This window comes from Panthera pardus, unplaced genomic scaffold (genome assembly GCF_024362965.1).
Source record: "Panthera pardus isolate Hobbes unplaced genomic scaffold, ASM2436296v1 HiC_scaffold_18, whole genome shotgun sequence".
Taxonomy (NCBI): Eukaryota; Metazoa; Chordata; class Mammalia; order Carnivora; family Felidae; genus Panthera; species Panthera pardus.
This window is the reverse complement of record NW_026526743.1, coordinates 2,594,315-2,606,536: the sequence shown is the minus strand read 5'-3', so window position 1 is coordinate 2,606,536 and position 12,222 is coordinate 2,594,315. Positions and strand designations below refer to the sequence as shown.

General features: G+C 58.9%; 1 protein-coding gene across 2 annotated transcripts; it reads left to right on the top strand.

The window, feature by feature from the left end:
• The first annotated feature begins 470 nt into the window (after nt 1-470).
• MEIS3 (Meis homeobox 3) lies at nt 471-11,356 on the top strand. Of its 2 annotated transcripts, none has more exons than XM_053905540.1 (13): nt 471-639; nt 2,281-2,462; nt 2,635-2,794; nt 2,890-2,940; nt 3,898-3,948; nt 4,181-4,279; nt 6,576-6,687; nt 6,874-7,022; nt 7,927-8,003; nt 8,221-8,279; nt 8,387-8,470; nt 8,831-8,893; nt 10,827-11,356. In XM_053905540.1, the coding sequence occupies exons 1-12, from the start codon at nt 628-630 to the stop codon at nt 8,878-8,880; spliced, it is 1,086 nt and encodes a 361-aa protein (XP_053761515.1). In that variant the 5' UTR covers nt 471-627; the 3' UTR covers nt 8,881-8,893; nt 10,827-11,356. The 2 variants fall into 2 exon arrangements, with proteins under 2 accessions (XP_053761515.1, XP_053761514.1); XM_053905539.1 differs by having other exon boundaries at nt 4,130-4,279.
• Nucleotides 11,357-12,222: the final 866 nt, after the last annotated feature.

Sequence of the window (12,222 nt, the reverse complement as noted above, 5' to 3'; positions counted from 1 at the left end):
GCCCGGCCGCCCCCGCCCGCCCCGCCCGCCCCGCCCGCGGCCCAGCCACCGGCGGACAGCGGGTTAAGCATCTCGATGTGGAACTTCCGGATGTGACCGCAGAGAGAGGGAGAGACCGGGAGAGACCGGGAGACGGGGAGAGACCGAGCGGCCCCGCCGCCAGCATCACCCTCCCCTCCCCCGGCCCGCCGCCCCCTCCCCCGCCCGGGGCCCCCTCCCCGCCCCACCCCCCGCGCGTCCCCCACCCCCGCTCCCCCCTCGGCATTCCCCCCCCCCCACCTCCGCCAGCCCTGCCGATCCTCCCGGGCCCCGGCGGAGGGAACTGGGGGCCCGGGGAGGGGGCCTCGGGCGACCGCCCCCCCGCCCCACTCACCCCTTCCCTCGCCGGCATGAGCCCCTCGCCGTGACCCCCGCGGTGGGGAGGGCGCCCGGGGTCCATGCTCGCAGCCTCCGCGCTGCCCGGCGCCGGCCACTGACGACGGTGGGGGTGGGGGGGCCGGGCCCCCAGCCTCCTGCCCCACCCCCTGGCGTCGGCACCGCGGCCCGTCGGGGGCCGCTGCCCCGGGCTGCGCCCGCCCCGCCGGCCAGGCCCTGGAGGGACCCGGGAGCCGCCGCCGGCGTCAGCCCATGGCCCGGAGGGTAGGTCTGAGGGCGGGCGCCCGGCGCCCCAGCCCCGCCGCGCACCCCAGCCCTGCACCGCCCCCGCCCCGGCGCTCCGGCCCCCGTCGGCCCATCCCGCCCTCTCCTCCACCTCTTTCTCTGCCTCCCCTGCCTGTGCCCCGGGTCTCCTCCTGTCTCCTGTCTGCCCCGGCTCTCCCCTCTCTCCGCCCCCGGGTCTCCCGCTCTATCTCAGGTCCTTTATCCTACCCCTTCCTTCCTCTTCTGCCCCCCCCCCCCCCAATCCTTCCCCGAGGTCTACTTTTGTTCCAAGTCCTCCTGAGGGGTCGGGGTGGGGACAGTGCTGGGAGAAGGGGTGGGGGCGGGGGGTCTGGCCAGGCCGGGCTTCCATGGTCCGTGGTCCTGGGGATGGGGAGATCAGAGGAGACGGGCGAGGAGGTGAGTACGCACCTTTGGGGGCGGAGGGGGTGGGAACACGCAGGACGGAAGACCCTTACTGCACATCTTAGGATGCGCGAGGAACCGCGGGGAACAGTCGGGATTCAACTTTGGGGCTCAGGAGAAGTTAGGAGAGGACGACGAAGAGAAAGACGGAGAGAGGGACCCACGCACGCAGAGCCTGGCATCCCGCAGGGGCCAGGGCGCCCCACGGCAGGAACGCTCGCGCGCCTCTGAGTCTCTTGGCCTCTTTGAGCCTCAGTCTCCTCCTGCCCAAGGAGAGGGTTTGGCCTGAGTGGCTTAAGGTCCCTCTGGCCCCCGCCGCGCGCGCGCGCGCGCGCGCGTGTGTGTGTGTGTGCGCGCGCGCGCGCGCTTCTGTAATGACAGTCGTTCTCCTTGCGGCGGGTGGCACCGGTGGGTTTGCCGCGGTTGCGCGGGGTTACACTCGGTTCAACAAGTGTTTACGGAACGTGTGCCTGGCGCTGTGCTCCGTGCCTCCGTCGCCCATGCACGCATGCGCGGAATGTCTCGGTCGCTCATTCATTCGCTCACCCACTCAGTCCTGGGCCTTGGCGGGAGGGGGTAGGTTCATAGGCGGGGTGGGGTGTGACACGTTGTTAAGGGACACTCAGATGTGCATATTTGACAACTGTGTATACATGCATAAATGATGTGCTGCTTTTATGCGAAGGGTCCCGGAGTGAGCCTCTCTCTCTCTCTCTCTCTCTCTCTCTCTCTCTCTCTCCCTCTCCCTCTCCCTCCTGTATCTCCTCCCCTCCATCCCTCTTTCCTCACCTCTGTCTCTGTCTTGCATCCTGCCCCCAGACTCTCTCTCGGGATCTCTCCACGGCTCTCTCCCCTCCTCCCTCCTGTCCCTGCTCTGGGAGGAGCTGACAGTTACCAGCCAGCTGATCCCTGACCCCCACCCTCACCCTCAGACCCGAGACCTGGGTCAGTCTCTCTCCTCTGGACCCTCCTGCCCACACACCAAGAATCTCTGACGGGACATTCTCACAGACCAGGGGTATAAGGGAAGCCCCTGGGACAGGGCTCTCAGTCCCAAAGAGACAGCCCCGTGGGACATCCGGGGCCCAAGGCGGCTGGGCTCAGACACAGGGAAAGAAAGGGCTGGTTCCTGAGGGCAGGGAGAGCATCTCCTGGGTGCCAGGGTAGGGAGGTTTCCTGATGCCTCCCTGGGGCTCTCTCCCTCTCACCTCCCCCCAGTACGATGAGCTGCCTCACTACCCAGGCATCGTGGACGGCACTGCAACCCTGGCTGGCTTCGCAGAGGCAGTGGCCGCGGCACCGAGAGCCCCCGGGCCCTATGGCCCACACCGGCCTCCCCAACCCCAGCCCCCGGGCTTGGACAGTGATGGCCTGAGGAGGGAAAAGGATGAGATCTATGGGTGAGTGGGGACAGCTCTCGAGATGCGGGCCCCCTCTTCCGTGTCTCTGACTCTCTCGCGCTGTCTTGATCTCTCCATCTCTTCCCCTGGGTCTCCTGTCCTTCTCCCAGGTGCTCTGTCCTCCGCAGGCCCCTGGCCTCCCCTCATGAGCCTTCTCTCCTGCTTCCCCTAGACACCCGCTCTTCCCGCTGCTGGCCCTGGTCTTTGAGAAATGTGAATTGGCCACGTGCTCGCCCCGAGACGGGGCCGGGGCTGGGCTGGGCACACCTCCAGGCGGTGACGTCTGCTCCTCTGACTCCTTCAACGAGGACATCGCTGCCTTTGCTAAGCAGGTAGGCACCCCCGTCTGCTCTGGGCCAGGAAAGCCAGTGAGGAGAGGAGGGCTGGAGACAGGACGCACCCTCTCTGGCTTCTCTCTTCCTTCCAGGTCCGCTCCGAGAGGCCCCTCTTCTCCTCCAACCCGGAGCTGGACAATCTGGTGAGATCTGGGCCCTCCCCAACGCTCCTTCCTCCATAGGGGTCTCCTGTCCCTCCCTCCACAGCCCTGGGGTTCGTTGTGGGAGCGGAGAGGAGATCACCTGACCCCCTTTCCCAAATAGTGATCGTTGTTGCCCGTTCACAATGACTATAGCCAAGAGTTTGAGAATGGGGACCGATGGCCTGGGTTCAAGTCCAAGCTCTGCCACTCACTAGTTCTGTGAACCAGGGCAAGTAGCTGCGTCTCCTTGTGCCTCAGTTTCCTAGCTAGTAGCAATTTCTATCTTGTAGGGCTGTTGTGAGGATATAATGAGCTAAAAAGAGTCAAGCACTTAGATCAGTGCCTGGCACTGAACAGAGACTCAATAGGCATTGGCTGTTCTATCAGTCAGGATGAGAACCTACCCCAAAATGAGGGCAGGGACTTGGCTGCGAAGGGGAGAGGAGAGAGGAGAGAAAGGAGAGGGAGAGGGAAGGAGAAATACCCTGGCCTCTCTCTTCCTTTTGGTTTCCAGCTCCCGCCGGGGCTTCCTATTGGCCGAACCCTTTGGCAAAGGAGTCTGGGAAATGTAGTTCGCAGGCAGAGGGTGGGACGTGGAGCAGGGGACAAGATGGGGTATTTCCATTATAGCGTACGTTCCTTCTCTCCTCTTGTGATGGATCCTTTCCTGTCTCTGCTCCTCTTGCTTCTCTTCCTTTGTCTCTGACTCTCTAACATTCCATCTTCCCGTAATTCTGGGTCTCTGTCTCTGTTGCTCTCTGCCCCTGTGGTTCTGTCTCTCTCTGTCTCCCTGTCCTCTGTCTCTGTCATTCTATCTCATTCTTCCCGTTCCTCTATCTCCTTTTCTCTCCTTTCTCCTCCTCCTCCTCTCGTCCTTCTCCCTCCTTCTCTCTCTTTCTTCCCCTGCTCCTTCCCTCCCTCTCCCCCCTCCCCGTCCCTTCCTGTCTCCTTCTACAGATGATACAGGCCATTCAGGTGCTCCGGTTCCACCTGCTGGAGCTGGAGAAGGTGAGTGCTTCCCACTCCCCTCACACCCTCGCTTGTCCCCCCCATCCCTGCTCTTCTCGCCCCCTCCACCCCTCCTTCAGGCTCTCTGCCCACTGGAGTTGGAGCCGAATGCTGCCCCCGTCCCTGTACACCCCAGCCCTGGCCCCCGGGTGGCCCCCCCAGTACCCCGGTGCCCCCCCAGGTCCACGACCTGTGCGACAACTTCTGTCACCGCTACATCACCTGCCTCAAGGGAAAGATGCCCATCGACTTGGTCATCGAGGATCGGGATGGCGGCTGCAGGGAAGATCTCGAGGACTACCCGGCCTCCTGCCCCAGCCTCCCAGATCAGGTGGGCCGGGGATGGGGCACCAGGCGTCACCCCGCGACCAAAGCCATGAGCAGGCACAGCTGGGCTACAGCGTGGGGGCGTGCACACCACCCAGACTCAGCCACAGTCAGACACGCGGGACCACAGGGCTCGTGCCCCCCGGCGCGGCGGCTACACAGACCGGGACCCGGCCGGATGACGGTGCATGCGCGCGCACACACGCACAGGCACACACTCGCGCCAACAGACCACCCGTAGACTCGGCGACACCCACACACCCTACCGACACCCGCGACGGTTATACCACATGATACTTGCACCCGGATACAGGCACCCGGCCACAGCACAATGACACAGACCCAGGCGTGCCACACGCAGCAGACACAGACGGGCCCCGAGGACCCTCTGCCCCACAACTCCTAATCTGCACCTGCTGAGCAAGAGCCCCACGGCTGCGGGGCCGGTTACAACCCACTCAGTGGCCCAGCCGTGTCCCGCGTCTTCGAGCAGCCTCCGATGCACACCCAGGCCGATCATCCGGCCCCACAGAGTCGCAAAACCGCCCGTGTCGTAATCCACACACTGTTTGCTGTCTCGCAAACGGGACAACCGGACGCTCGAACAACAGCCACAAACTTAGAACACTGGGGCCCTGTGATAGTCACACACAGCCAGCTGGCCGTCTCAAAGAGTGATGCAGCCATGCTCCCATCCTGTCGCGTGTCCCAGCTGTGCCCATGTAACTCGCAGCCACGCCACAGCCGCCCCCTCTCCGGGGTCAACCGTCCCATCTCGGGCAGGGACGCGAGCACACTGACGCGTGCCACACCACAGTTTCAGGACCGCTTCAGGCACACCGATGTGGGTGCTCACCCCAGCATCCCATCAGATCTGGGGCTACCCCTGGAGCCGCGCTCAAAAGCCTTCAGACTGATGATTCTCCAGTTTGCATGCCCGCCCGCAGTGCGCTTGAACGCACAATTCCAAACGCAGACATACCAAACCCTCAGAAACCTTCTCTGAGCGGCGGCGTCCCCAGCTCAGCCCCCGCAGGACACAGAGGACGCACCCACACTGGGCCGTTTGGGGAGGGACTGTTTACAAAGCAGCGAGCGGGGTCAAGGGCAGTCGGTGGGGCAGGTGGGGGTACCCTGGGGGTTCAACAAGAGCTGAACCCACCCAACCTGCCTCCCAACAATTGAACTGATCCCTCAAACCAAATGCCAAAGAGGTCTTGATTCGGTCTGTGTGGGTGGGTCTGCCTCCTGGGACGCAGAGTGGCGGTGGGGGTGGTGAGGGTGCATCCAAGGCATTCTCAAGTCCCTCCAAATGTGTCGGAGTTAGGACAGAGGAAGCACAACCCAGAATTTCCCTGATGGGCAACTCAGAGAACCGCCCCCCTCAATCTCTGAAAACTGGAAGTTGGTTTTTTGGTTTTTTTTATCCCCCGTAAGTTTAGCGCAAACTCATTTCACAGCAAAATCTGACCTGAACTAATGAGGGGCTATTTATAGCCTTTATTTATTCCACTTCGTTAAATATTCATCCGTTTTGCTGCAGAAATGTTAATGAGTTTGATGACGAGGTGAAGTCCCAGACCCTAGGGGTGTTATGAAATACGCAGTGTGTGCACGGATTTACTGTCTAAAAACGTGAAGAGTTCTGGGGCGCCTGGCTGGTTCAGTCGGTACAGTATACGCGACTCTCGATCTCGGGGTGGTGAGTTGGAGATTACTTTTAAAAATGAATAAATAAGGGGCACCTGGGTGGCTCAACTGGTTGAGCGTCCGACCTCGGCTCAGGTTATGATCTCGCTGTCCGTGGGTTCGAGCCCCGCGTCGGGGTCTGTGCTGATGGCTCAGAGCCTGGAGCCCGCTTCGGATTCTGTGCTGCCCTCTCTCTCTGCCCCTCCCCCGCTCACGCTCTGTCTCCGTCTCTCTCAAAAATAAACATTAAAAAAAAATTATAAAAATAAATAAAAATGTGAAACACTCTGAATTCTGAAACACTGCTGGCCCCCAAGGATTTCAGATAAGGTGCCCTAGATCTGTATAAACGCCTCTTCACCGGGTGATTGCTATGTGTCTTTATGTAAATTAACTCCTTGAGTCCTCACCCTGCTCTGCGAGGTGGGGAGAGTTTATTGTCTTCCCTTGAAGACACAGAGGCACAGAGAGGTGAAGCGACTTGCCCAAGGTCACACAGCCAGGAAAGAGGCAGGAACAGGCTCTATTTACACTCAGGGGTCCCAGCTCCAGAGCCCCTGGTCTCAGCCACTGTGCTACATTGGCGCTGACCTCCAACTCTTGTTTTCCAGAATAATACTTGGATTAGAGACCATGAGGACAGCGGGTCCGTACATTTGGGGACCCCGGGTCCCTCCAGTGGGGGCCTGGCCTCCCAGAGTGGGGACAACTCCAGTGACCAAGGTAAGAAGCCTGGCAGGTGGAGGACAAGTGTGGGAGTCAGTCTGAAGATTGGAGTTAGACAGCAAGTAGGACTTCCACGGGCACAAGGACGACTGGGGTGTGGAGCAGTCTCATGGGTGAGGGTTCTGGGTCTCTCTGGTACCCTCCCCCACTGCCCACAAGCACGGCATGCCTGTCCTCCCCCAGGAGACGGACTAGACACAAGCATGGCCTCTCCAAGTTCTGGGGGAGAGGACGAGGAGCTGGACCAGGAGCGGCGGCACAATAAGAAGAGGGGAATCTTCCCCAAGGTGGCCACCAACATCATGAGGGCCTGGTTGTTTCAGCACCTCTCGGTGAGAGCCCCGGGCCCAGGGGCAGCGTGGGCGTAGAGAGGGAAGGCGGATGGCCGTGTGGAGACTGAGGCCCCGAGAGAGACCCTGAGATGGGAGATCCAGGCCCAGGGGAAATGTTGAGGGCGAACCTCAAGGGGAGGGGGACTGGCAGGATCAAGCATCCATGAGCGCTCCCTGTATGCCAGGTGCTTGCTGCTAAGGGCTCCGAACTCATTCAGTCCTGACCTCAACCCCCCACCCGTCTGTTCCCCCCACTCCCCTCCCCCCATCGGTCATCACCATCCAGCCAAAACAAAGCCTGCGAGGATAGGGCTGTGGGTGGCTCCATTGTGCAAAGGTCTTCCAGCCAGAAGTGGGTTCGGAAGCAGGTGGTTTGGCCTTAACCGGTGCGCCGCACTGTCTCGTGGGGAGAGCTTGGGGGGGAAGGGAATAGAGACAGGAAGAGAGTCAGGGAGAGGCTGAAACAAAGAGAGAAATGGAGAGATGTGGGGTGGACTGGATCAGAGCAGGGTAGACACAGGGAGAGAGTCACAGGGGGACTGAGAGAGGGAGAGGGATTGGGACAGGGAAAGACACGCACAGGAACCCGTGACAGAAACTCCGAGAGGGCTGGTGCTGGGCTCTGCCTCCTTTCCGGTGCTGGAACCCCCAGCTTCGGTCTCCCTAATGAGAGCTGGCCAATTAGCCTGTAATTGCTGGAAGAGGCGGGGGCGCTCACGGGCATAATTGCCCGAAGCTTGGCTTCTCCGCTTCCTTCCACTGGGCCTTGGGGGGAGCGTGGACCAGCTCAGACGAGCTTTCTCCTGGCCCTGCCCCAGCCTGGGCTCCCCATCCCCATGGGGCCAGGCCTTGGGGGGTCAGATGGCAGCTGGGCAGGCAGGGTGACTCTTGCTGGTGGCCACAGCACCCGTACCCCTCGGAGGAGCAGAAGAAACAGCTGGCGCAGGACACGGGGCTCACCATCCTGCAAGTCAACAACTGGTGGGTGACCTAGGAGGCCTGCGCGGTCCGTGGGCCCGCCCGGGGTGGGAGGCCGGGCGCTGTCCGCGGTGCTGACGGAGGCCGCGAAGCCCCTGGGAGCCTCTCGTCTCCCCTCGCCTGTCCCCTTCCTCTTTTCCAGCTCTGCTTCGGGTGTTCATTGCTGCCTCCCTCCTATTCCCTCTTTACACCTCCCTCTGTTTCCATGACCCCCTCCCAGGTTCATTAACGCCCGGAGACGCATCGTGCAGCCGATGATAGATCAATCCAACCGCACAGGTACAGGGAGAAGGCGGGGAGAGAGGGTCTAGTGTTCCCCGGGGAGTGTCAAGGCTGGGACCCGCACACCCTGGGGCTCAGCCTGCACCCCTCAACCTCCCTCGCAGGGCAGAGTGCAGCCTTCAGCCCAGAGGGCCAGCCCATGGGGAGCTATACGGAAGCTCAGCCACACATGACAGTCAGGCCTCCAGGTAAGGCTCCGCCCCTTAACCAGGCCACGCCCCCAGCACACCAGGCCCCTCCTCTAAATGATGATGCCCCACCTCTTGGGATTAACTTCAGGAATAGTACTTCATTCGCATAACAGTGGAGCTGGGGAGACAATTGTAGATTTCCAGATGCCCACCTTTTCTTAGCCGAATTCGCTTCTTCCAGGCTCTGCCCATCCATTGGAAGGCTCTACTTTTCCTCAAAGGACCAGTCCTTTCTTAAATGATGACTCAGTCGGTCTCGATAGATGGATCCCCTGGGGAAGGAGCAGGCAGGAAGGATTTAGGGGCATATGGAGATGTCTGGTGAAGAACCACTAACCCTCCTCTTTTGTCTTCCAGGGCCGATGGGGATGAGTCTGAACTTAGAAGGAGAGTGGCATTATCTATAGATTCAGGACAAGTGTAAGTGTCCAATGTCTAGGGGCACTGGGTTGGGGGTTGTGTGGCTCTCAAACCTTGGTAAGAACTCCAGATTCCAATATTCCTCCAACCCAGAGCAGGGTCAGCAGGGGTCCCTGAACTGAGGGTTCCCCAAGGCTTAGTGGGAAGATGATTCATCTGTCCATCCATCCATCCATCAACTCATTCACCCGTCTCTGTATTTATCCATCCATCAATCACCCACCTACACACTATCCATCCAAAATATATCCACTCCCTATCCATCCAACCACACATGCGCCCACTTATCCATGCATTCGCTCAGCTACCTACCTCCCCGTGATCCATCTACGCAGGCAACTACTACCTGTCTTCATCAGAAAATACATCTACCCACTCATCCACCCACCTCCCCATTGGTCCACCCACTCGCATATCCACCTAGAATGCATTCACCCACCTACCTTCTCCCCCATTCATCTGCCCACCTATCCATTCATACGCCTCCAAAATATGTTAAACCCTCGTTCCACATCCTGACCAGCCTCCGGTAGAATCCTGCTCTTGAGAAGATTCTGGGCTTGTGAGGAAGTAGACATCAGAAACGAATGACAGTCCAGAACAACAGCGAAAACAATATAACACAGCTTGCTCAGAGGAGGGAGACATCACTCATCCCTGAGATATTAGGAAACATTTTATAGAGGAAGTGACTTGTGGGTAGGGCATTGAAGGATGAATAGGGATCCAATGGGGAGGAAAGGGGGGCAAGGTAGTAGGGTGCATTCTTTTATGCTCCCAGGTCTTAAGACTTTACAGCATCTTCCCACTTAGTCTTCATAAAAACCCCAAATTTGGGGGGGAAAAAATTATTCTTATTTCCATGTTACAGAGGAGAAAAGTGATGCTAAGAAGAGGTCACTTGGGCAGGTTCACTTGGCTCAGAAAAGCAAAGGGAACAGCATGTGCAAAGCCCCAGGGTTGAGAGGCTTCCTGGAATTTCTAAAACACAAATCAGATCTTGACTCTGTCTGTATTAAGACTCTGAAAGCCAGAGTCTTTACCTTAGCACTGCTTCATTCATTCATTCATTCATTCACTCATTCATTTAATGCACATTCTCTGAGCATTTCTGTACCCTGCCCCCATAGGGCTCACTGTCCAGTGGGGGAGACAGACCTGTCTTCAGACAGTGATGTCCCAGAGTGGGCAGGGCTGGAGTGACGGAACCCAAGAACTGAAGGAGCCCAGAGGGGGCATCAAACCCAGGCTGGGGGGTTCAGGGAAGACTTCCTGGAAGAGGGGACTTGGAGCTGAGACCAGGAGAATGGAAGGAGCGAGGCAGGAAAGGAGAGAACAGCATATGCAAAGGCCCAGTGCACTTAGAAGGCTCACAGCTATGAGATAGCACCCTGCTCCCCCCACCCAGTCACAGCCATGAGGGGAAGGGAAGACTGGGCTAGGCTTGCACTGGCAAGCTGGGTGGATGAGTAATGAACTCAGGTCCAACAGGAAGGCTGGGAGATGGGAGTGGAGACCTAGGAGGACTTAGGCATGGAGGGGCATGGGGACTGGAGCCTGGGAAGGAAAGAGGGACAGGTTTGTTCAGGGACTGGCAGTGGGAGGTCAGTGGGGGTCTCAGCTCTGCCCTGACCAACCGAGGACAGGTGTGGCCTGGTCTGAATGTCAGGAGAACCTCGGGGAGGTGAGGGGTCTTGGTCCGTCTCTGTCCCTGTCTTCCTTTCTCTTTCTTGGTCTTAATTGTCTTCTTGTCTCTTTTTACATCTCTGTCTCTGTCTATGTCTCCCTTTTCCATTTCTGTTCTGCTTCCCTCCCTCCCTCCCTCCCTCTGCATTTCTCTTGCTATGGGGCTGATGGGGGCTGCACAGAGGGGCTGATGTGGAGCCAGACCCCTCCCCACTTCCTGACTTGGCCTCTTGTCCCCTGTTCACAGACCCCAGCCTCCGGACTGTGACCGCCAGGCTGACACCTGGTCCCGGTCCCTGCCTGGCCCCCTGACTTCAGGACCCCACCTCCTAAGGCCCCCAACGCAATGCCTACCTCCCTGGGGCCCCGCCGGGACATGGGGGCCTGAGCGCCCACTCGAGGGGCTCTCAAGGACAAAGACAAGGCCTCCAGGCCCCGCGCCCCACATCTGCCCTCACCTCTGCCTCGAACCCAAGCTGAGATCCTGGGCCTGGGTCTTCAGAAGGTGGTGGTTGGGGATCCCCCTGCCTCCAGGCTAGAGAAGGGACTGGAGGTGGGCTGGGGCTGTCAGGGAAGGAGGGTCAGCTGGATCCGACATTTGGGAGAGGCCCCCTCACCCTCCAGCCCACTCCCTCCCCTTCTCTCCCCTACCTCCCTTCACTGATGTCTTCTACTTTTTTTTTTTTTTTTAATGATAAAGTCTTAAAAACAAAAAGCCACCGATCTGAGTTCTTGTGTCTCTTTTGAGATTCAAATACTCATCAATTTGAAGCACCTGAGTGACTATAATAATAATTGATACTCTCTCTCCCTCCCCGCCCCCTCCCGCTCTCTCCGCGCTCTCCTCCGGCGCTCCCACCCGTGGCTTTGTGGTTTAAAACACCAACTTCTTTTTTAGCTCATTATTCTATAGGTCGGTATACTACACTCTGCTGGGCGGTTCTTGGGATTTCAAAACAGGGCTCTCCTGTGTAGCATGGCTGGCGACAGGTCAGCAAGGGGGCTCCGCTGGCTGGCAGCGAGGCCACAGGAGTGACTGGACCTCACGATGACATTGATGACAAGGCGGTCTGGTTAACTGGACCCCAAGAGAGAACAGAAGGGCCCAAGGCCTCCTGAGGCCCTGGCTTGTGTCTGATACCTGGTTATCTTGGCCACAGGTCTCAAGACCGGCCCGGATTCAAGGGAGGAGAAGCAGCTTCCACCCCTTACAGGGCGGGGAAGGGGGGCTGCGAACTCACAGCACAAGCGATGGGGAGGAATGAAGAATTATGGCCGCTTTTGCATCCCTCTCCCACACTGTGGCTCACAGATGACTTTTCTTCGTCTGTCCCATGGGAGATAAATGCAGTTACCCAGAGCGGTCCTTGGAAACATGTATGTGTGGCCAACAGACCAGACTCCAGCCCAACGTGCCTGGGTTCAAATCCCTGCTCTGCCCCTTACCAGCCCCATGATACTCACTTGGAACACGCAGACCTGAGCTTGGAAACATGAGGCCCTCAGAGGCCATCTCAAACCACCAGTCACTCAATACTCATCTTTTTTTTTTTTCTTAAGTTTATTTTTTTTAATTTTTAAAAATATTTTTATTGAATTTTGAGAGACAGAGAGACAGAGTGAGAGCAGGGGAGGGGCAGAGA